The sequence below is a fragment of the Lissotriton vulgaris genome, chromosome 6 (assembly GCF_964263255.1).
Source record: "Lissotriton vulgaris chromosome 6, aLisVul1.2, whole genome shotgun sequence".
Classification (NCBI taxonomy): domain Eukaryota; kingdom Metazoa; phylum Chordata; class Amphibia; order Caudata; family Salamandridae; genus Lissotriton; species Lissotriton vulgaris.
Genome location: NC_141694.1, coordinates 417654072 through 417676444, shown reverse-complemented (window position 1 = coordinate 417676444; position 22373 = coordinate 417654072). Strand labels below are relative to the sequence as shown.

At 42.1% G+C, this 22373-nt stretch overlaps 1 protein-coding gene across 2 annotated transcripts in view; it reads right to left on the bottom strand.

The window, feature by feature from the left end:
- LRRC1 (leucine rich repeat containing 1) overlaps positions 1–22373 on the bottom strand; it is a 517165-nt gene that overhangs the window by 115645 nt on the left and 379147 nt on the right. For both annotated transcript variants that reach the window (XM_086926433.1, XM_086926434.1), the window contains exon 8: positions 1714–1858. In XM_086926433.1, the coding sequence (XP_086782559.1) occupies positions 1714–1858 (145 nt within the window). The remainder of the gene's footprint in view (positions 1–1713; positions 1859–22373) is intronic.

Sequence of the window (22373 nt, the reverse complement as noted above, 5' to 3'; positions counted from 1 at the left end):
CTTTATATCTTTTGAAACTCGTTTTGAGATGCCTGTATTTGCAGTTATCATTGACTCTATAATAAACCTTTGAAACGTAGAAGTAGTATGTGGTTTTTCAGAGTCGAGCCCATTATTAGTCAATCTAACCTGGTATTGGATGCACTTTCTTTCCTCAATGACAGGCAATAAAGATTCAGTCGACCTGAACGGGGTTTAGATCTGGAGTGGTAAACTAGAGATCAAAAATCCCGCCCTCCCATATGGGAGGGTGGTGGGTAATGGGAAGGAGATGATTTCTCCTCAATGTGACTACATATAATTCGGAGGAATAGTGTTGTCTTTATTTGTTTAGAAGAGGATTGTGTTTTTATTATAATGGAATCACAAGACTGCCATGGGCGGACTACTGAAATTAATCTCAGCCACTGGTAATTAACCTGGACCACAATGCAGTCCATTGTTTTTTTCTCCACGTCCCACCTCAGAAAGGAACCAGTGATTTCCAAATTAGCCTTTATCCGACTCCAATCACAACAGTCCAGCCTGGCCAGGTATCCTCCGGCTGTTTTTTTTCCTGAGGTGGCAAATGCAGCCAAATACAGTAGACTGCACTGCAACCCACAGTAATTAAAAATTGCCGACAGGAACTCAAGCAAACGACTTAACAGTTTTTATTTACTTTATTGAGACTCATGAAGTGTGGCTGGTATGTTCAGATGAGATTCTCGTGCTCAGTGTGCCTACTGATGAACCACAAATAGCTCAAAACTGATATGGGGCTGCTTGTGTTCTCATTCAGAGGGAGCCGGTCAATTCTGGCTTTATTGTCCCTATTGCCCCTATCATAGTAGGACCAAGGCTGAATTGCACATGCTTGGTTCCAGTTTGAGGTGGCAAGGTGGGCTAAAAAAAAGAACTGGATTGAGGCTCATAGTAGTTACCAGTGGTTGAGATTAGATCAAGCAATCGCCCCACTGTTTTTGTTCCGTTGTTTTTTTTCCTTAGGCTGATTCTATGACATTTTGTAAGCAATCTGTGCAGTTTCACACCCTTATTACTCCTGCTATATGATAAGACCCACTATGAGCAATCTTGTATTAAGTCCTGTTTGTGTATCTCACACCTTCTTTCCATTATTCCTTGGTGTAATCCTCTTATCTCCATTTTGTCAGATACAAATTATGCTTCCTTTTCACTAGTTTTCTGCAATTATGTGCAAATCCCTTTATTCTGTGTCTTTACTCCTTTTGTACAGCTTATTCTGTACCACGTCTTGGTGATCTCTGACTATTGTTGTGCCAACTGTTGTGCATCCAAATGCTAAACACTGCACCCTATTTCTCTCCAGCAATCAGTCCGGTTATACACATCTTTCGCTCTGCGATCCCTGCTTGCTTCTCATTAAGCAACTTCTAGCACTCTTCCAATTAGGCGCTTGCTCCTCCCAACGAGACTGGTGGCAGAAGACAAGGAAAGGCTGGGCAGATGGGAAGGTGTAACAGCTATATAATTACATGTCTGCTTGGTCACAGTGTTTCCACACACTGCAAGTACCACCATCTACAACTGTAAACAGGTCCACGCCTTTTTACTCACTCTGGTCGTGAAGCAGTGTTTTTAACTCGTCTGGATGATAAATATCTAAAGCAGATGAAGACTTGTAAAAACACCATTTAAAAAAAAAAAACAAAAAAAAACTTTGGCTTTGGCCGGTAGATAGGTAGCACTTACCAATACCATCTGGTAAAACCTCTATTAGATTCTGGGAAGCTAGCAAATCTGTCAATGAGTTAAGACCACTGATCTCATCGGGAAGCCTCTCAATCTTATTCTCCGACACATCCAAGCAAAGCAGGTTCTTCAGGTTTCCAATTTCCTATGTTGAAAGAAACAAAGAAAGAAGACATGTCCAGATGTGTAGCAAACAAAGACTTCAGCAATACTCTAATGCAATTTTATAAAAGCATCGATAGTTCTTTAAAGCAAGAAAAGTATCAGCAGAGTTTAGTCTATTTTCTGGTGCCGCCCATACTTTGATTTAGACCAGGCTTCTGCAATTATTAGCTCATGAGCTATTGTTATTTCTCCAGGTACCAATAAATAGATGTGCTGTGTGTAGCCTACCGTACTAAATTAAAAGCTTTTGCTTGGTTGAGTTAATATAAGTATACTAAAATTGAGAGTATGTACTTTCAGAACTGGTGTATTTTTAGAACTCATAAGCTGATGTTTGGAGAAAAATGGCTACATTTCCAGAATATATCTATAGCTGATGTTTTATTTATACATAATATGGTAGGGGGGGGGGGTGGATCTTATAAGTAACAGTATTACCTTGGTGGTAGTGACACTCCAGCTATGGCTGTTATGCATTATCCATGTAGAGGAATTTCAATCTGATTAAACCTTTTTACATTACTGTAGTTAACTCTTCCTGACGCACCAAGGTGATTGGTGATCATTGCATGTGGTGGTGGCCACTAATGTAATAAAGTTTGATGTGGTCACATTTATAACACTAATAATGTTAGTATTTGGGAAGATTTTCATTGAACACAAGCAGCACTTATTACAGAAAAGATTGGAGACTCCTGATATAGACACAGACAAATATAGACAAAGTGTTTAACATTTCAACAGCATCCAGGAAGAGTAAGTGATTTGCTACACACTTCCTCAGAGAAAAGTGTGCAATGAAAACATACAGCTCATATTAAACATCGGCTTGCTAAAATACTCATAAATGAATTAATCCGTACCAGGAAAATTAAACATCAGTGAATAGAAAAGTGAACAGACACTCAGGAGTTTTAGAAAATACATTTTAATATACCCAATTCCGCTACCCGAAAAAGACATGTTTGACCTTGTGTTTCACCATGCCCGAGTCTTGTTTCAGATCACTCTGATCACTGTGTATAAAAAGCTACCATGTAATTTCCTGGCAACCCAGCTTGACGGATTAATGTGCAAAACATTTACAAGTGGTCTAACATGGAATTCTCTATCTATTAATATGATGGCATATCTCTTCATGATCACACAGGGGGAGCGAGGGAAAATACAAGAGGAAGAGGCATATTTTTCGCACCAGAAGGACCATATTCCAAACAGCTAGGATAAGACTCTACCAGTGATTGTAACCAGTAAGTAATGTGCTCATTACATTTCCTAGCAACGGATGGTTCTTGATCAATGGTGGCCATAGTACATGGAATCAAACAGGTGCTTCTCGGCAGCCCAGAAACCAACATTAAGCACCATGAATAACTACACACCATTCTACCAATTGGATGAAGATTCTAAACAGCAACACTTAGACAGGGAAGTGTAACAACATTGCACAGAACTACATCTTCACACTCTTGAGCTGCATCTGTTCATACTTCTGTGTCCAGCAGCAGGCCACCTTTGGGTAGTCACGCACCTAACAATCTAAATAATCAATCAACAAAGGGATTGGTCGAGTGTTCTTTTACGGATTATGAATAGCAGTTTGGAGGCCTCCGTCAATGATGATCCCACAACTTGCTGCACACCCACAATGATGATTTCTATGTTAACACTGCTGTGCGTACAATGAAGAATTGCACATTGGTGCTGACGTAATTAGGAGACTGGCAATGATTCCTAGACTGCGGAGAATTTGAGGCTAGATTCTACATGTGGTGAAGTGAACTTGGTTTGCTATGAGGAGAGTAAAGATACAGTCTCACTTCTATGTTATTGTGACACTGGGGTAAGGATGTAATTTTATGAACTGCAAGTTAGCCTGAAACATGCCCATAATCTGACTCGTTTTGGCTGATGTTTAGGTCACGATAGACTGTAAACCAAGTACACTTGTGCATCAGTTCTGTTTTGCTGCACACGTCGCATACACTATGCTCGCCTTAATGGTAGGGATACCAAATGTCACTCTTGTTTGTGTGTTTCCTGGCTGAACAACTGACACTAAAAGGCCAGCCTGCATATTGGGGTCATGCATGTGCTTGTTCCTTGTGACGTAGAAGTGCTTCATCACTTTATGTGAGCATTTGTATACAAAGTAACAAATGTTTTTTTTCTCAATTAAAGAAATGGAACCAAAGAAATCATTTTGACTTGGGCATAGATCATTGTTTTTGTGGTGCTTACAAATGTAGACATTTAATAACAACTGCCTCTGTTTGAACTTGTGAATAAATTAGACACACTGGAGTAAAACGAAAAGCCTGAAGACCTAGCTAAGGGCTATATTAAGGATATTATAGCAAAGACACAACCCATATATTTGTCTAAGATCTAAAATGACAACTGGGATTTCATTTCATATTACAGTGCAAACCTAGAGGATGACTCAGCAAACAATAACAAATAATTCCTTGCTTTCAGTACTTTGTACTCAGCCATAACATTAGCTTAACATTCTTTTAAAAGTAAGTATGCATCATACCTGAAGGAACTTGAGGACGGCTAAAAGCTTCCAGTCTGCCTGTATATAAATCCAAACAACCCCCGCATCACAGGAGAACTCAACCATTAAGTGGAGAAATGCAACCTACCCCACAATCATCAAACAATGTTAAGACCCACGAGAGACTGATGCCACAAGCTCACACCATAGAAAGCCTGCTTATAACAATAACTGAGAACAGCCAACCAAGCTTGATGCTACTTGACCTTTCTTGTGTCAATTATCCAATGTTATTAAGAAAGGATGGGAATCTCCTGTATTAGATTTAATCATTGCTATGCTATAGGAGTCCACTAACTAGGATCACGTTTGTGAAATCTCCAGTGTGTTGCAGTGTTATTACAGTCCTCCTTGATTTTCGACCAATGCATGCCTCTTTCGAGTCAGGTGATTTTACGCTCCTTCGCAAAATCAGACGTAAGCAGATTTACGAAGATCAATGGCTGGATAGAAAATAAAATGGGGAGACAAACCAATATCACAAATTGCTTGGGTCAGATCTATCACTGGATGACAGAAGTCTATCAGCATCACATCGGATTCTGGTTTTGGACAGTGTTAACTTAACCGCTCTATTTTTTATGTCGTCAATCTTTTGGGAAAGTCTACAGCAAAAATTCACTGTTTAGTATACTGCACTCCGTGCATTGTGGGAAAATAGTACTGTAACCGAGTTACACTGAAAGCTTTGGAAATACATTTATGCAATAATTTTAACATATTTCTCGGTTGGTCTCAAACGGGAGAGCAAGAACATCATAAAACTGTTATACTAGCTCTGTTGGAGAAGAAAAAGGGTATCAAAAAGATCTAACAAACATGCAGAGATCTGAGGAAATAGAGTTCAGCCACACTGTGGTGATCCAATAAATTCAGCTACTTTCACAGTGTTTCAATTTTTCTGGCACAGTGTCAGTGTTCATGTGATCATGCATTCACAATTGCTACCCAAAACTGAGCACCTGAGATATTCATTGGGCCAACATGGGAAAGGAATTTTAACGACATAATTGTACAGATACTGTCATAAGGCATGGTGAGTAAAGGGTTTGGGTCACAATTCGCACAAGGTCTAAGCTAGGCTATAATGCATAATGTCAAGATGGACCAACCTTGTATGGCAAAAGGTCTGGCTGAGTGCACATGGAAGGTCGTCCTAGAAAGCAATGAAATACTGGGAAAAACGCCAAGGAGAAATGGCCACATTTCGGTACAGTCACACATGGTGTATCTGAGAACACATACATGACTCCACACTCATGTTGGTGACAACTAGGTGTACAGAAGGGTAGTGCACATCAAGTGTTGTAATACTGTTCCTTTCCACAGCTTGCCCGAAGCCTGTACATGGTTAATGGCAGGTGCTTAGACTGTTTATGTTCTCTACGTACTTAAGAGAACTAACATATTTCCTCATGCTGGTCCTAAAAACACTAAAAAGTATTGGTTATGCATTGTTTGTGACAAGGTGAGTATGGGGAAAACAGCACCAAGAAAATTGAAAGTGATTCAAAATCCATCCTAGGCAGCCAGCTCTGCAATGCTTCTCCTGCAGTCACGGGGGTGGGGGTGCAGGGCGTTTCTCAGGCGCCTACTTCCAAATTTCGCTATCTTTGACTTTACTGTTCCACCAATTTCAACTGACATTTATGAACCCAATCCTTCATGCATCTGAATTCTTAAGTTAAGCAGAGTAAAACTGCATTTGCCATCCTCCCTTGCACACCCTTCTTTATGGTGGGCGTTATTATGCTTCAAAACTGTAGCACATCACAAGCATGTCCCACTGAAGCTGAATATGTGTTCACTTTCACCTTGATTTAGTTGCTGCATAGATTTACAATGCGGTGGTTAAATGCATAAAATGCCATGCCACTGTAATATACAAAAGTGATAAGAAATATGTTGTGACCTGTCTGAGTTACTATGTATCCTCCCTGCTGCTCAGCCTGTGTGTACTTGAGGTCACAGAATGTTGATGCATGACTGGTTGGTGTGAATGTCAGTTGGTGAGAGTGGCCTGAATATGTAACCTGTAACTAAGCTAAATAAACCTACATCTTATAACTTATAAGGGTCCATCTTCATTTTAACAGAATGCTTGAATTCATCTCAGACACTGGTAATTACTAAGGCCGCATACCAGCCCATCGTTATTTGCACACCATGCCACCTCTGTTTGGACCCAGCCATATGCAATTCAGTCTTGACCCTGCTCCAATGGGAACAACCTAGCCAAAACTACCAGTCAGGTCCTCCCTGAACTGGAAAACCAGCAACCCAACACTGATTTTACCCTGATTGAGGCTTGTCAGTTGGATGCAGCTTGGCTGCAGTGGCACAGTAAGCATGAGATCCATGTCTACACATACGTGTCACACTTAGGGCATTGTAGGGAAAAATACAAAACTGCCATCATGGCATCCATCTGAGACACACCCCCAGTCTTCAAGTAATTTTTAATATTTGGGCACTCACAAAAATATCTGCTTGAGCTTCACAGACCACATTCAGCATCTTCCTTCAAACTCCAGCAACAGGCTACAAATGAATGGCAGAGAGAGGACAGGCAAACTTCATACCCACCAGCTGTTTACAAGAGAGATCCTCAGATATGCCATGCGGATGGCTTCACAGCCCTTAACTATTGTTATGTTATGTTATTTTATAAATCCTTTTATTGCGCGCTCTATTACTCAGGAGTATCCTGGCGCGATGAGTACATGATAAAAAGGCGGGGCCACTAACACACAGAGTAATATTAAACAGGTATGTTTTGAGTCCCTTCTTGAACTGCGAAAGTGAGGAGGCAGTGCGAAGGGCCAAAGGAAGAACATTCCATACTCTAGCAGCCTTAACAGAGATGGATTTGCCTCCAGTTCTGGCAAGCTTAAATTTAGGCTGGACCATCTGACAAAGGTTAGCCGAGCGGAGAGCCCGTTTAGGAGCATAAAGAACAAATCTATTCCGCAAGTATACTGGGCCTTGCTGATTGATAGCCCGATATGCCAGGACCAGAATTTTAAACAAAATACGATTGGCAATAGGCAACCAATGAAGGCTGCGCAGATGTTCACGAACACTAGTTCTCCTGGGTAGTTGAAACATCAACCTGACTGCCGAGTTTTGAATAACCTGAAGTCGACGGACCATGTAATCAGGTAGGCCACTGAAGAGTGCATTTGCATAATCTAAGCGTGATAAAATCAACGCTCTAAGCACAGTCTCTCTAGCTTTGCCGGGAATGAGGGGAAAAAACCTTCTGAGGGCCTTTAGAGTGGCATAACAGGTACCGGTTAGTTTCTTAATATGCTCCCCGAACTTTAAATCCTGTCCGAACCAGACACCTAGGTTCTTTACAGGGGCACCTGATGAGTTCGGACAGGGTAGGTCGGAGGGCCAAATTTGTTCCCTGAAATTATCCGGAAAAGATCCATAGAGGAGGATCTCCGTCTTCTCCTCGTTACATTTAAGCTGGGCCATTGCCAGCCAGCGAAAAACCTGCGACAGGCAACTCTGAACGGTTAAGGGGTCTAGATGATTTTTTGGCCAGGTGAAGAGCAGCTGGGTATCATCAGTATAAGCCATTATTTTGGCACCCAGCTGCTCAGCTAGATAGACCAAAGGGGTCACATAAACATTAAAAAGCAAGGGGCTTAAGGTAGACCCCTGCGGGACTCCTGTGGTAAGTTCCTTAGCCTTAGATGCATAAGGGGGGACCCACACTTGCTGTAATCTATCTTTCAGAAATGAGGTCATTATTCAGGAACAAGAAGCGATGGGGAGAACAAGCCACACTTGCGGACATCTCTTTCTATCTCCATTGCTCAAAGCAGTCAAACCTAACAACTAACCCCTCTCGCGCTTTCCACGGAAAAATACACTAGTCAAAGGTCACAAATGCTAGCTATCCATGTTTTCAAACAATTCTTGCAGAATCAAATAAAACCACAATTGGAAAATGAAAGACTAAGACTAGCAGTGTAGGAGTTGACTTTGGATATTTGTAAGCCACACTCACAGAGAATGTTAAGGCCTAATTACACAGTTTAAATGTCTAAAACATCTAATTTTATCAATTCTTCAACAACAACAAAAACATACAAGACAACACAAAGAGGTACAAGGTGGGAGGGGGCTCTGGTCCATCCCTGTTCAGCTACTGCTTGTATGGGCTGTTCATACAGGCCATGGCATGGGGTTGATGGTTTCATTGTCTCATTAGTGTTCCTAGTATGTTTGTATTATTCTGCAGATGCAAGGCGAGGTGTAGCTTGGAATTGCAATCTAGTCGGCATCATTTGACATATTTTCTTTTACTTTATAGGAAAGCTTGGATTTTTCCTACAAATTCAGAAGTAGTGGATTTGTCGACGGTTGATCAAATTTGATCTCTAGTCTTCTGTTTCAGTAACATTTGTGATACGTCTATTAAAAACATACACTACCCTCTCCATGAAGTCTTTTGTACAAGAGGCTTAAAAAACACATTCAGTAAATATCAGAGCCCTTCACAAATTAAACACTCCAGAAAGTATATGCCCATTAAGAATTCCTCAGCCATTCCTCACACACGATGTTCATTTTTTTTTGCACTAAACATGGGTCTTCTTCAGAGAAAATTACACAGTAACGGTAACTGCGAACATGAACGGAATCCATATCAAGCATGCCGAATAAAGAGGCTGCAAGTCTGAAAATATTACAGATATGAGTGATTGTGAGCAACTATTTTTCTTAAATATCACGCTGTATCATGGATAAATTGAGCATGCACTGCAAAACAAAAACCATTGATCTTTAAATGGCCGAAATTGGGTGGTGCGTGTATATATATATATATATATATATATATATATATAGTTATAGTTAGGATTTTTTTCAATGTTAAATCTCAAAATTCTATTAATAACTTTGGCGCAGGTTGACGAATCTGCCTGAAAATTTCCTCAAAATGGCCTTGCGGCGCCCCAGTCCTTCCCTGAAAGTTTGGGGGGGGGGGGGGGGGGGGGGGGGATTCGTCAAGCGGGGGCCGAGATAAAAGGGGGTTCCCAAAACATGTTTTCCCCATGTTAATTTCCATAGGGTGGTCGACCTCACTTTTAGCCCGAACGGCTGAATGGATTTCCACCAAACTTGGCAAAATTGTAGGGACTGGTAGCCCGATGTGCCTTTGCTATGTCTCAAGATATGTGCTCCAGTGGATTTTGAGTAATTTAGGTTCCAAAAAATATATAAATCTATAGCAGCGCCCCGGTGCGAGCACCGGGGCGCGTACCGGGCGCGCTACGCGACCTCCGTGCGGAAAGCTGATTGGCTCTCGGGTGTCTGTAAACATTCCAAACAGTCCGGAGCGGCCGCCATCTTGTGTCTTGGTAAAATCGAGACACAAGAGGTGGCTAAAACAAAGGGGGAATTGACCATAATGGGGCAGAGTAGACCCCCCCCTTGACCCCCTAGGTTTGATGTCGGGGCCATAAAAGGGCCCCGCGGGGCATAACATTTTTTATTTTTTTTCGATTTTCGCGGGGGGAGCGCCCGGTACGCGCACTGGGGAGCGTACCGGGGAGCGCACCATGGGGGAAAAAAGAAAGACAGTTTTAAAAAAATGTAGCATTTTCATATAAATTGGAGGTAGTTCTGAAAAGAACTGTTTTTTTATTCTTTTTGTTGTTTTATATTTTTTTTATTGTTTTTTTGAACATTTTTTTTGAGGATTTTCTGAACAATTTTATATTTTTTTGTAGTTTTTCTGGGGTCAAACAAAACACAGGGAATTGCAAACAGCTCAACTGGAGCAAAAAAAAATAGAAAAAAATTCAAGTTGCTTGCTGCAGTGATGGTTGTCTGCAGCTCGATTGAGTAAAGTGATGCTCTGCTCACCATATGATATTGTTTTGTTGTAATATATGCAAACAAATTTTAATTTTGCAAACTTGGTTTGCACATTAGGGACCATCTTCCTAGCCTCTGCACCCTATGGAGTGGGTTGGTTGGAGGTGCTTGAAGAAGAAGGATGGGGAGGGTTCTTGGTCAGTTCCCTGACCTCTGCTCTTGAATAATTGTTTGGGTGCTTCCTCTGCATATGCCTAATCATAGTGTGGTTCCCAAAAGATTATTTCTTGTTTGGGTTCCCTCTTGACAGTTCTTGGTGACAGATGAGGCAAGTCACCTTAGCTGCATTCACTTTTTTGGCACCCCTTGGCATCTTGAAAAACTCCCAAATAAAATGTTCCTTGAGTCTGTATGGGGGATTGTCCTCAGGCAGATATTGCCTCTCCACCTGCTCCTCTTCGTCCTCCTCTTCTTCATGATCACCAATGTCGTCTTGTGGTGGTGGAGTTGGTGGTGGTGGTGCAGATGCACCTGCAGCTGCTACTAGTGAAGCCATTTCTCACAGAATGAATGCAGGTCTTCTTCACTCAAACAACAAAGTGAAAATGAGGAAAAAGGTGGGGTCTTTCATCATTTGGAAAACAAAACTGTTGTGATGTCATGAGTGATGTCACTGACCATGTCATGTGTGATGTAATATCTGACGTTATCAGCAGTGCATTGCACGCGCAAGTTATAGGGAGTCCAACTAACTATAACTTGGGAATTTCAATTGTTTTATGCGAGTAAAATTTCCAGATAACTATAACTGGTGTGAAACCTATGTTTTTTTCAGTGAATTTAATAGGTTTTTTAAATGCTAATTCCTAACTATAACTGGTGTGAAACCTATGTTTTTTTCAGTGAATATATATATATATATATATATATATATATATTTTGGTCAAAATATTTATATATAGTTGAGAAGAACATTGAGTTGCATTTGTGTCTTCACCCGAATTCCGTCGCCAAGGACAAAGATTAAAACAAGATCACAAAAAAGCGTGTAGGTGTGTGTTTGGAAAGGCGGTTGTGTGCTTAGGTGTGGAAGCGGGTCCCTGAACATGCACAGACAGTATGCTACTGTTGACACGCCTATTGACTTCACAGCAGGTGATAAGGATAATGCGGAATCGGAGCAATAGGAACACATTTGTAATGGTTTTTATGATCAGGGAGGACAATTCGACACGGGTAAACTTTGTAGTTTGGTATTTAAAAAGAGCACTTGTCTACAATCAAACTACATGACTCCTAGAAGGATCTTAAATTAATAACAGCCAACAAACTGGAGAGGAGAAATAATACTATTCAATTTTTTAGTATTTTAGTACAGCATATTCATAACTTTTTTACCACAGCATATAAAGATAAGATAGGGTGACAACTAGAAAATGTACTCTGTGGACATTTATCAGGACTGAGAGAATGCTATAAGTTTAGTGACCAATTTATAGTGTTTGTAAACCTTCTATACGTGAGCAATCAAAGTGCTTACATTTTTCTTACAGGTAACTCATCCTAATTAATCGCTATACGGCAGATTCAAACAAAAGCATCTCTGCGTTGTAGTTGGTGGAAGCTCATTACAGCAAAAGTTTGAAGCACCACCTTAATGATCAGTGCATGAGCAGGATGATGGTTTCAGCAGCTTATCAGGTATTTGGACATTCTGACATTTGGGATCATGTCTTACTCTACACAACTCTGATTGTAATACATTTTGTAGCATTAGGGTGACTGTTGGACTTCGCCCTTTTTGCAGGGTCATCAGAGAACTTTTTGCCTTCCTCCTGGATTGTTTCTGACCTGTTGTTGGCGGTTATAGGACTCTGGGCACTTTACCACTGCTGATCAGTGCTAAAGGGCATGGGCTCTCTCTTGGGAACATTGTAAGATTGGTCTACACCTGTTTGCCCTATTTAATTTCCTTGTAAGTCCCTTGTGCAGTGGTATCAGATAAACCCAAGGCCTGTAAATTAATTGCTACTACTGGGCTTGCAGCGCTGCTTGCGCCACCCACTGAAGTAGCCTTTCAAATATGTCTCAGGCCTTTTCTGCTGCAGGACCTGCAGTTTACTGCCTCAGTGACGTGGTATTTAAAGTGGTTGACATGTCTCGAACTTCCCTTTCACTACATATAAGTCACCCCTAAGCTAGGCTCTAGCTATCCCCATGGACAGGGTGCTGTGTAGGTAAAAATTAGCACATGTGCCTAAACTGTGTGGCATGTCTTGGTAGTGAAAAACAGCCTATTCGGTTTCTCACTGTTGTGAGGCAGCCCTCTCATAGGTTTGCATTTAGGATTCCCTGATATGTGCTTCAGTGGTAATTTCTGACAGGAGAGGGGCAGCGTGGCCATGTTAAGTATGTTTGGATTAGTAGTGCTAAATCCTGCTTATTGGTGAAAGCGGATTTGACATTACTATTTTAGAAATGCCACTTTTAGAAGTGGGCATTTCTGAATGTTTACGTGTCTTTGTGCCATGCTTGGATGTGTATTCACCGCCTGCTTTGGACTGACAGGAGAAGGGGGATGTGCATTCACTCTAGACGGTCACAAGGGGGTTTAACCCCTTCCATGCTGATGAAGGCCCCCAGCCGTCATGCGTCACGGTGCTCGTGTACTGATGACGGCTGGGGGCCGTCATGAACCCGCCCACTCTTCAAAACGGCCGCACAGGTGCAGAATCGAGGCCGCGCCCAAGGGGTTAAGGTGTGTCCTGCATTTCCTTGATGACTCAGCGTTAGGCTGAATAGACCTTGGCTGCATTTAGATTAGCAGGGGGAGTTTCCCTTGCACTTGAATAGGCCTGGTCTGCATTTAGGGTGGAGGGAGGAGTTGCACCTTCACCAGAATAGGGCTGTGCCTGCCTTCTACAAGGCTGTTTCTGCCCCCCTGTGGTGTGTATGGAGCCTGGGCCTGGATGTGAATGGGGTATTGTGCACTTCTGATATGTGTTTGAAGTGGCCCCAAAACAAGGACATTTGCACTGCAAATACAGGCGCTGTGACCCCATGAAAAGGAGACTGCGGGGTACTTGGACCCAGCCGCTGCTGGCTCTCCAGACTACACCTGGCCAGAAGGAACTGTTAGGCTGCCAGGAGGAACCGCCATAGGACTCTCTTGCTATTATGCTGACCAGTAGCCTGTGGGATTACAAGGACATCCACTCTTTTCTGCAAGTAGGCTGATGTGCTGGCCTGCTGCCTAGTTCTGCGTGGTGCCCCCAACTGTCCTCATTGGAGGAGGTAATGCTGCCATCACTGGCTTGTCTTCGGTGCCACTAGTATTGGTGTTTTGTTGTGCACTGTCCTGGTGCTTCCACTTTATGCCTGCCTACTTGAAGGAAAATCAGTGCATGAAGGGCACTGTCCAGTCATTTGTTTGCAGCGCGTGAAGGGTGTTCTTTCTCCCCCAGCAGCATGTACAGTGCTGCACTGCAAGAGTCCTTTGAGGGACGGGAGGGGAGAGATGAGGAAAAGGAAGCGCTCTCCTTCTCCCTGCTTGTGACTGCTGTGCGATGGGGGGCGGAGACGAAACAAAAGGAAGTGCATGGCGAGCTGGGCATTTCGGAGCCTCAGCTGCCTGTGTGAGAAGCACAGAGTTGTCCCCAGGGGAGGCCTGGCCGGGGAGAGTGGAACTGGTGACGAGCTACAACCCTGAAGGAACCGGAACCGTGCGGGCTCCACTAAGCTGCAGTTCCACATCCCACAAAGGCCAGGACCATGCCCATTGCTTGCGACAACCCCAGCCAATACCTGCGGGGCTGGACTACGCGCCTTGCTTCCGCCTTAGTTCCAGGACAGGCAGGTACAGAGGCTCATTGGGGCCGAAGCAGCTGTTCAGGCTATGCTGACCCCAATGCAGGAGAGCTCGAACGTGGCCTCCCGCTTGATTCTCCTTTTGTCGCCAGCACTCAAAGCGGGCAGGCGGCCCGGTAACCGACAATGCGTGGTTTCCCGTAACTGTGCCACACATTCGTGGCAACCGCGTTCTATGGGTGCTATGCGTGGGATTCTGTGAGCGTTCTCCACCCAAATTCGGCAATGGGGTGGCCTCATCTTCGTGTTTGTACCTACTTGTGTGGCCCTGTGCTGGGCTCGAGGATGGGGTGAGACCTTGGCAGAGGCCTCCGATCCCTTGATGCATTGTAGTAGCCAGGAATTACTGCATTCCCAGGTGTAGGCATGCAGGTGGTCCAGGAACCTGCATGTGAGAAACAAGGTTATTGTGTAATCTAAAGTAGGAGCGAAGGTGCCGCTCTTAGTGCTGTGGTAACCCACGGTAATGGGTTTGCTGGTGATTCATAGGTGTCATGCCTCACTCTAGTTGCCTCCTATTCATGCCCTGATATTATGATGGGAAGTTGTTGCTCATATCCTGCAATGGTCAGGAAGGGGCACCTATGTGTTCAGTGATGGGTTTATGAATAATGTTTTTATGCTGTTTTGTAACGTGTTCGCCCTATAAACATTGCTTCAGTGCACTGCATGTGTTATGACTAATTGCCCTTTGGCAAAGTTATTTATGATTTATGTTTAGTCATGATAAGCGCCTATTTTGTGCAGTGATTTATGTGATTGTGGTTTAATGTGTTTTTATGAATAATACAAAGGATATTTTTATATAACCTTGTGTGGAGTCTTTTTGTGGTGTGCCTAGTGTATCACTGTTGTGGAAGTGTGTTGTGCAAACGCTTTACACATTGCCTATGAGATAAGCTTGACTGCTCTGCCAAGCTACAAAGGGTGTAAGCAGAGTGGTGAGTTCTGTCTGGCTTAGGTGCATACCCTAGCCCACCAGAAACCCCATTTCTAACAGAGACATACACCAGACTAATCAGGGTTAAATTGTTTATGCTGGTCAGCAGGCCCATAGGGTGATACAATTTCTACAAAGTAATGTAGGTGCATGGATCACATTTTTATTTGATGTCCATACCAGTCTCCCACCAGTTTCACTGAGCAGTGTCCTACATCTCGGACAAGCTTAGTGAGCGACCAGTACACCATGATTTACCTGTGGTAAATAGCATGTAGCAAATAAACACAAAGAACGTTTTGTAAGAAAAAAATTGAAAAAAGACCAAAATCCTACGAAGACCAAATGTAACTAAAAACCAGCACTAGCAAAATAAAAGGCCCTGTCTTGGCAATCCTGTAATGCTTCTATTTATTTTACAAACATACACTATGTAAAAAGAAACTGATTAAAATAAATGAATATGTAAAATGAACAAAGATAAAAGGTGCAGTACCGCAGCCCAGGTACACTAGGCCTGGGATTGTAGTGCACTACATCACTGGCGGCTGTGCAAGTTTTCAGGCAAAATACCTCACATCCTCAGTGCAACAGAGGCTACAGATGAAGTGGCCCGACCCACTGTCCCATGCTGAGGTGGACAGAAACTAAATGTAAATGACAGTTGAAGAGACCAATGGCTGAAGAAAGTCGAAAGAAAAACCCTCTATATACGTATATGGGTGCATGGTAGGTGTGGCATGCATATACTGTGCACGAGTTTTAGGATTTTTTGGGAGGAAACATGACTGGTGACAAAGCTAAAGCTATTTACGGGCCAGACCTAAAACAGAGAAACAAGAAACCTGATGTCAGTTGCTTGATAATAAAAAAAAGTATTTGGAAAAAGTTCACCAAAAGACAAACATGAAGTATGGAAAAGACTCAGCACCATTACACAGAGAAGCTGGGATTGTAAATCCTTTCTTTATTTCAGATACAAAAAACATTAGCTGTCAAGATAGGTGGCAGACGAGATTGGCAATGTCCAAAGAAACAGAGTACATGCGTCCGAGAACCAAGCACGCATGAGGGAAGCATGGCATGGGGCTCGGGTAGGCTGAAGGGAGTAAGATTAAGAGAGAAGAGTATGTGTAGAGTTGAGAGAAGAATGAAAATTACTACTAATATTTAAGACACTGCACTCCGAGCACTCTTTGCTGTGACTGCCTGTCCGGAAGAAGGACCAATTCAAGGTGCTACCACCCACAGAATCATGTGTTCTGAAAAAGCTGATTTTAAGGTGTCACAATTCAGCTGTCACAGACTTAGACAACAGCTTATATCAGCTAATTTTGCCCTACTTCAAGTTCCAGGTGAACGCACATTTAAAAGCAGTGATGAACAAGTTACTTACCTTCAGTAATGATGTATCTGGTACAGACAGTCTAGTCGCAGATTCCTTAACTTGTGAATTCTGTCAGACTGGATCCGTAAATATTTCTCAGCACTACTTCTGCGCGCAGGGGGCACCCCCGCATGGATCGGCAACAACGTTTACTCAGAATGGGACGTCAGCGGATCCATAGAAGTCCCCTCTGGCGCGCTGACGTTCGTTTCCTCTGTGAAACTCTCTACGCAGAACACAGAGATTCCATAGAAAGTGGCGGTGGAAAGAGTGTTTCATAACAGATGACAAATCTTTACAACAACAAGAGCAATAGGAAGAAATGCATAATAATACTAGTTATGGACTTTGAGGGGAAAAGGACAAGAAATCAATGAAGCACAAGTCATGTCAAACACCGTGCAGTGGGGCATAATACAACTAGCAAGGAAAACACCTCTCACTCCATTAAACATGTACCAAGGAGAAAAGGATGGTATGGCAACCACATACAAGACCTAGGAGACAAGACCAGCAGGTCTGGAGAGTCCCACCTTTACATAAGTCATAGATCAGCGGTGTATAAAAACCAGTGTGGACAGGGAGCACCACTCCCACACTATCAGTCACTCAACAGTGGAAATGAGTGGAATTTTAACACCAAGACCAGACCTCATAGATTGTTCGCAGAGTAGGGAGGATAGGAGGGGTGTTAAGAGATCTGCGGCTAGGGTATGTCTCTACAAGATGCATCGTTACCGAAGGTAAGTAACCTTTTCATCTGAGCAGCTGATTCCTTAACTTGTGAATTAGATGCCATAGCCATACCGCCTAGGGGGAGGGTCTGTAAACCAATGTTGCAACAGTTCCAAAGAGAACCAGCTGGCTGAGTGTAAAGACCAACCAGTCCCACTCTTGAGCTGATAAAAAGACTTGGCTTTTTCATGAAAACGTAGCAATGACCACACAAAATCACAAAGAATTAGCAACAGAATAAAATAACAGAACATGTATATTGTGTTATGCGCACGTAGACATTTTGATGTTAAGGACAGATGTCCATTGTAACCCAGTTTAATGGTGCTGATAGTATAGATCCAATTGAATGAAATGCAGAGGCGGACCCACTAGAATTTGAACGCATAACCACGAGGAGGAACAGAGGTCCCTGCAATGCACACATCAGACTACTGAGCCACCCGACCCGGCTCAGCAGAGGGTGGCATATATCTTGGATAAGAGAATTTGTGGACCTGAGGAGCCAAAAGTCAAACTATTGTAAGAAACATTTTGAAGGGACCCTTCCAACCACATCAAGATGAACCATTCCATTGCAAGGAGTAGAAGAAAAGTCCGAGGGCCGATAAAGAGGAACAGATAACCCAGATAAGGGAAACCAAGCCAGAAGGGGAGTAGGATGAAAAACCACACAAACACCCAACAACAGTCAGAATGGAGACTGCAAACCCACAAGGTACAATAAAACTTGGAAACGACAAGAAGCACTGGAGCGTTCCTGTCCTGTTAAAGAACAACTAGAAGACAACCATCAGAATCAATCCACCTAACCCAAGCAGGGGAAGGTCCAAGAGAAACAGAGCATACACCAAATGAAGAAGTAGTTCTTCTGTGGAGAAAAGCCCTCCGCCCGATTCCTTTTCTAACTTTTTTTTTGGTAACAAAAAAAGCTCTGGAGACAGAAAGATAATCATACTAGAACCACTCTGGAATAAAGGCCCGGGAAAACAATATATAGCCATAAAGGAAATAATGTAACCATGTAAAAATTCAAACACTGTCCCACCAATATACATATGCAGGACAATCATGTTGAAGCCAAATGAGACACAGCAACATCCAAGGGACACTCCGTGTACACACCGAAACACACAGAGCCTAAACCAGCTCAGAGTACCAGGTGACATAAGAGAAAATAGGTTGGGGCTTGGGGGGAGGGCCAGGGAACTTGGCTGAAAAGACAACGTCACCTGCTAGAATTATCGCTCTAGGCACATATTCCCCAACGGAAAGAGACTCGAAAAGAACACTTGTCAAACAAGCATGTACAACACATGGGACCAGAACGTCAAGGTGAAGAAAACAAAGAGTCCCGGAAATTACACACAGGATATCCAGGTGGAATTATCATCATACTGTATGGATGAGGGAAAACAATTCCCGATATAATCCCAACAAGGGCATCTAAGTATGTAGACCTGAGAGCCTTACAATGATCTTGCAACAACCATGAGGCATGGGGGATAACAGAACATAATAGAAATGGAACAGTACCAGGAAAGCCCAGGCGGTCTCCCATCCAAATACCCACCAAGCCGACCCTGATGAGCTTCCGAATTGGACGAAAGCGGGCGCATTCAAGACGGCATGGCGGTATTTGTCCCAACCTTGAGGGAGTTAAACCCCAGTCCTAGGGTTGTTTGAACCACGAGAGGCACAAAACATTGCCACTGAGTTGGTGGCTATTTTTATTTTACAAAGGTCCTAGGCTTTAACGATACTTTGAAAAAATTATAAGCACAGGCTTAAATTAAGGACTGTGTATTTTTTCTTCTTCAGTGTCCAGCCGGACATAGAAGTATCTATTTAGAATTTTGATAAGGTCATACATATGATAAGGTGAAGCAAGTCACACATTTATAACTGGGCACAAGCCTGTACCGAGTCAAAGGAGAACAATACATAGAGGGAAAAACAGTGAGAAAAGACAATAACAGGCAAACACAATGGAGAAGAAGGTGGCTTACAATACAATAAATAGAGATAGTTTAAAGGAGAAACCCTTTCTATGAAAAGGGATGGGGTTTTAGGTACTCTAAAAAAGTGACAATTCTCTTTTCATGTATTTTAGGTGAAGAAGCAGAAGCCTCGGAGGGGTTTTAAACCAAAGATCAAGGATGAGCCATATGTTGTATCCAGGGTTGCAAAGAGATTGACAAATTTACAATTGTAACAACTTTCATAAACAGTACATCAAAGAATATCAAACAACAAACTGATGAGAATATGCACACACAAAGGGATTTTTTCTTTCAAGAATTTATTATATATTGGTGCCAAACACTGGGTTTTTAAAAGAAAATTTTCATATTTATTCATAAAAACATTAAAAACTTTGGGGAATCAATATATAACAAAATATGTCGGCGCTGCGTTTCGGTGATGTGAGTCGTCACCTTCTTCAGGACAATATTTCAATTAAAAGCACTATGAATTTAAAAACACAAAATATACAATTTCTACATATCGAGAGTCAAGGATAGTTAATTCAAAAACAGAACTCAATAATTTTAAACTAATCGGCACGAAAATTCCTATTATATTCTCTGTGTCATACATCAAGGTTTATAACATGTGCATTCCCATCGATTATTATTCTTTGGAAGAAGGGTATGATCATAGCAGGTTGCGAGATTAACAAATGTGGTATAGGCCTGTTATCTAACTTAGAAATGTTTTTGTCCATTTTTATATAAATATTTTCTTCAGAATATTTGAATAATCGATGAGAATGCACATGTTATAAACCTTGATGTAGGACACAGAGAATATAATAGGAATTTTCGTGCCGATTATTTTAAAATTATTGAGTTCTGTTTTTGAATGTAACTATCCTTGACTCTCGATATGTAGTAATTGTATATTTTGTGTTTTTAAATTCATAGTGCTTTTAATTGAAATATTGTCCTGAAGAAGGTGACGACTCGCATCACCGAAACGCCGCGTCAACATATTTTGTTATACTTTGATTCCCCAAAGTTTTTAATGTTTTTATGAATAAATATGAAAAATTTATTTTAAAAACCCAATATTTGGCACCAATATATAATAAATTCTTGAAAGAAAAAATCCCTGTGTGTGCGCATATTCTCATCAGTTTGTTGTTTGATATTCTTGGATGTACTGTTTATGAAAGTTGTTACAATTGTAAATTTATCAATCTCTTTGCAACCCTGGATACAACATATGGCTCATCCTTGATCTTTGGTTTAAAACCCCTCAGAGGCTTCTGCTTCTTCACTTCAAATACATGAAAAGGGAATTGTCACTTTTTTAGATTACAATACAATAAAAACTTAAGTAAGCTCAAACCAACAGTGACTGAAACAGAAAATACAAATTGTAAACGGAGCAGTACTGTACAAACAGTCGACGAACGTTTCGATCCCTATCTCCAAAGTTATATTGGGATCATCTTCAGGACTACAATGAAGAGCTTTGCCTGATTGATTTAATTACAAGAGCCGTTACACTGGAGGTGCGTACATGTCTTAATAAACTAGGCAAATATTGTCGAGTTCGGGAGTGCCTGGCTTTATTGCGTGGGCATCTTCGGGGTTGTTGATGAGAACGCAGGATTGTTTCTGAATAAAAGATAACCTTAAGTCAGTACTTTACCGGTATGTAGGCAACGCACTAGATAGCGTGAGCCTCTTCGGTACGAACCGCAATGTGTCCATAGCGGGACGGCGGGTTAGGTCCTGTCTGGAAAGCTATCAAGCTTTCCAGACGGGACCTAACCCACCAGCAAATTTGGCTTCAACCGCTGACAGGCGTCACATTCTTTGGCGTCATGATGCTCGCCTAAGCACTACATAAAATACAAATCCATACACATTTGTCTAGCATAGGACCCACAGGATTTAAACCAGACAGCATAGAAGGAGGAACACTGTTTCATACGAAAAAAAAGTCACAACAGGCCGAAAAATGGGCAGAGATACACTACTCCGGATCCTCGTGCAGAGCAGAAAAAGAATTAACTGACATCAGTGCACTGGAGGGGACTTCTATGGATCCGCTGTTGTCACATCTGGAGTCGACATCTTTGCGGATCCACGCGGAGCCGCTCCCCAGGCACGCATAGGTACTGCTTAGAAAAGTATCCGGATCCAGTCTGACGCCTGGAGAAAATTCACAAGTTAGAAATCCGCGGCTAGATGTCTCTATCAGATAGATCCTTTTATAGAACAGCCATGTTCGGAAACATACTCCCCTTTCTCCCTCAAATGAAAGCACCACTTTAAAGTTTAGGAAGCAAATAAAAACCCAGTTGTACTTTTTGCTGTCCTTAATTCTTCATTCTGCACATTCAACCCCATGAACCTCTGCCGTACTTTGGACCAGTGCATTAAACAGCAGGATATTGGAGCCTGAAGGGGCCCTGAGAACAAGCCAGGTCTTTAAAGAAAGCTGTAGACTTGCTATAGGGAAACTAAACCAAGAGAGGGGAACATTCACAGAGGGAGGAAGGGGCTAGGGTGGAACGATTCCTTTCATGGGTTTGGGGTGGGAGGGGGGGGGAATGGATAGGAAAATATAATACAACATTGGTGTACCTTATGGCCAAGCATTCCAAGATGTCCTGCATGTGAATAAGGAGAGGCCATCTTGGATTTTATGACAAAGTATTAAAAATAAATAGCTAACTGCTTGCCATATTTACACAACGATGCAAAAGCATTGCCAGTCATCTTCCAATGAGTATTTTCTTTTTTTTTTTACATTGACACACACCTTTCCCAGATGCCCACCTTTGTGCCCACATGCATGCTCACACATAACCATAGACATGCATCATCTTGGAATGTTTTTGCCAACATACAACAAAAATCACTGCAAGGTGGCAGCTAATTCATCTGGCTGGGTGCTGTTGCATTGCGACAATCTTATTTTTTGATATATGTTATTTTTATTTCAGTTTCAAGATTATCAGCTGCCATTTAAGAATGGTAAAATAAGAAATAATGTATGCGAAGGATACTATGCACATGATTGCAAGTCAGTAACCCAGTCACATACGGCACCATTGCTATGCCACTGCCACAAACATATGCTTGCATTATGAGGCAAAAACAAAGAAGCCTGGGTAAATTGAAGTTCTTATTATTGACATGATTATGAAATAG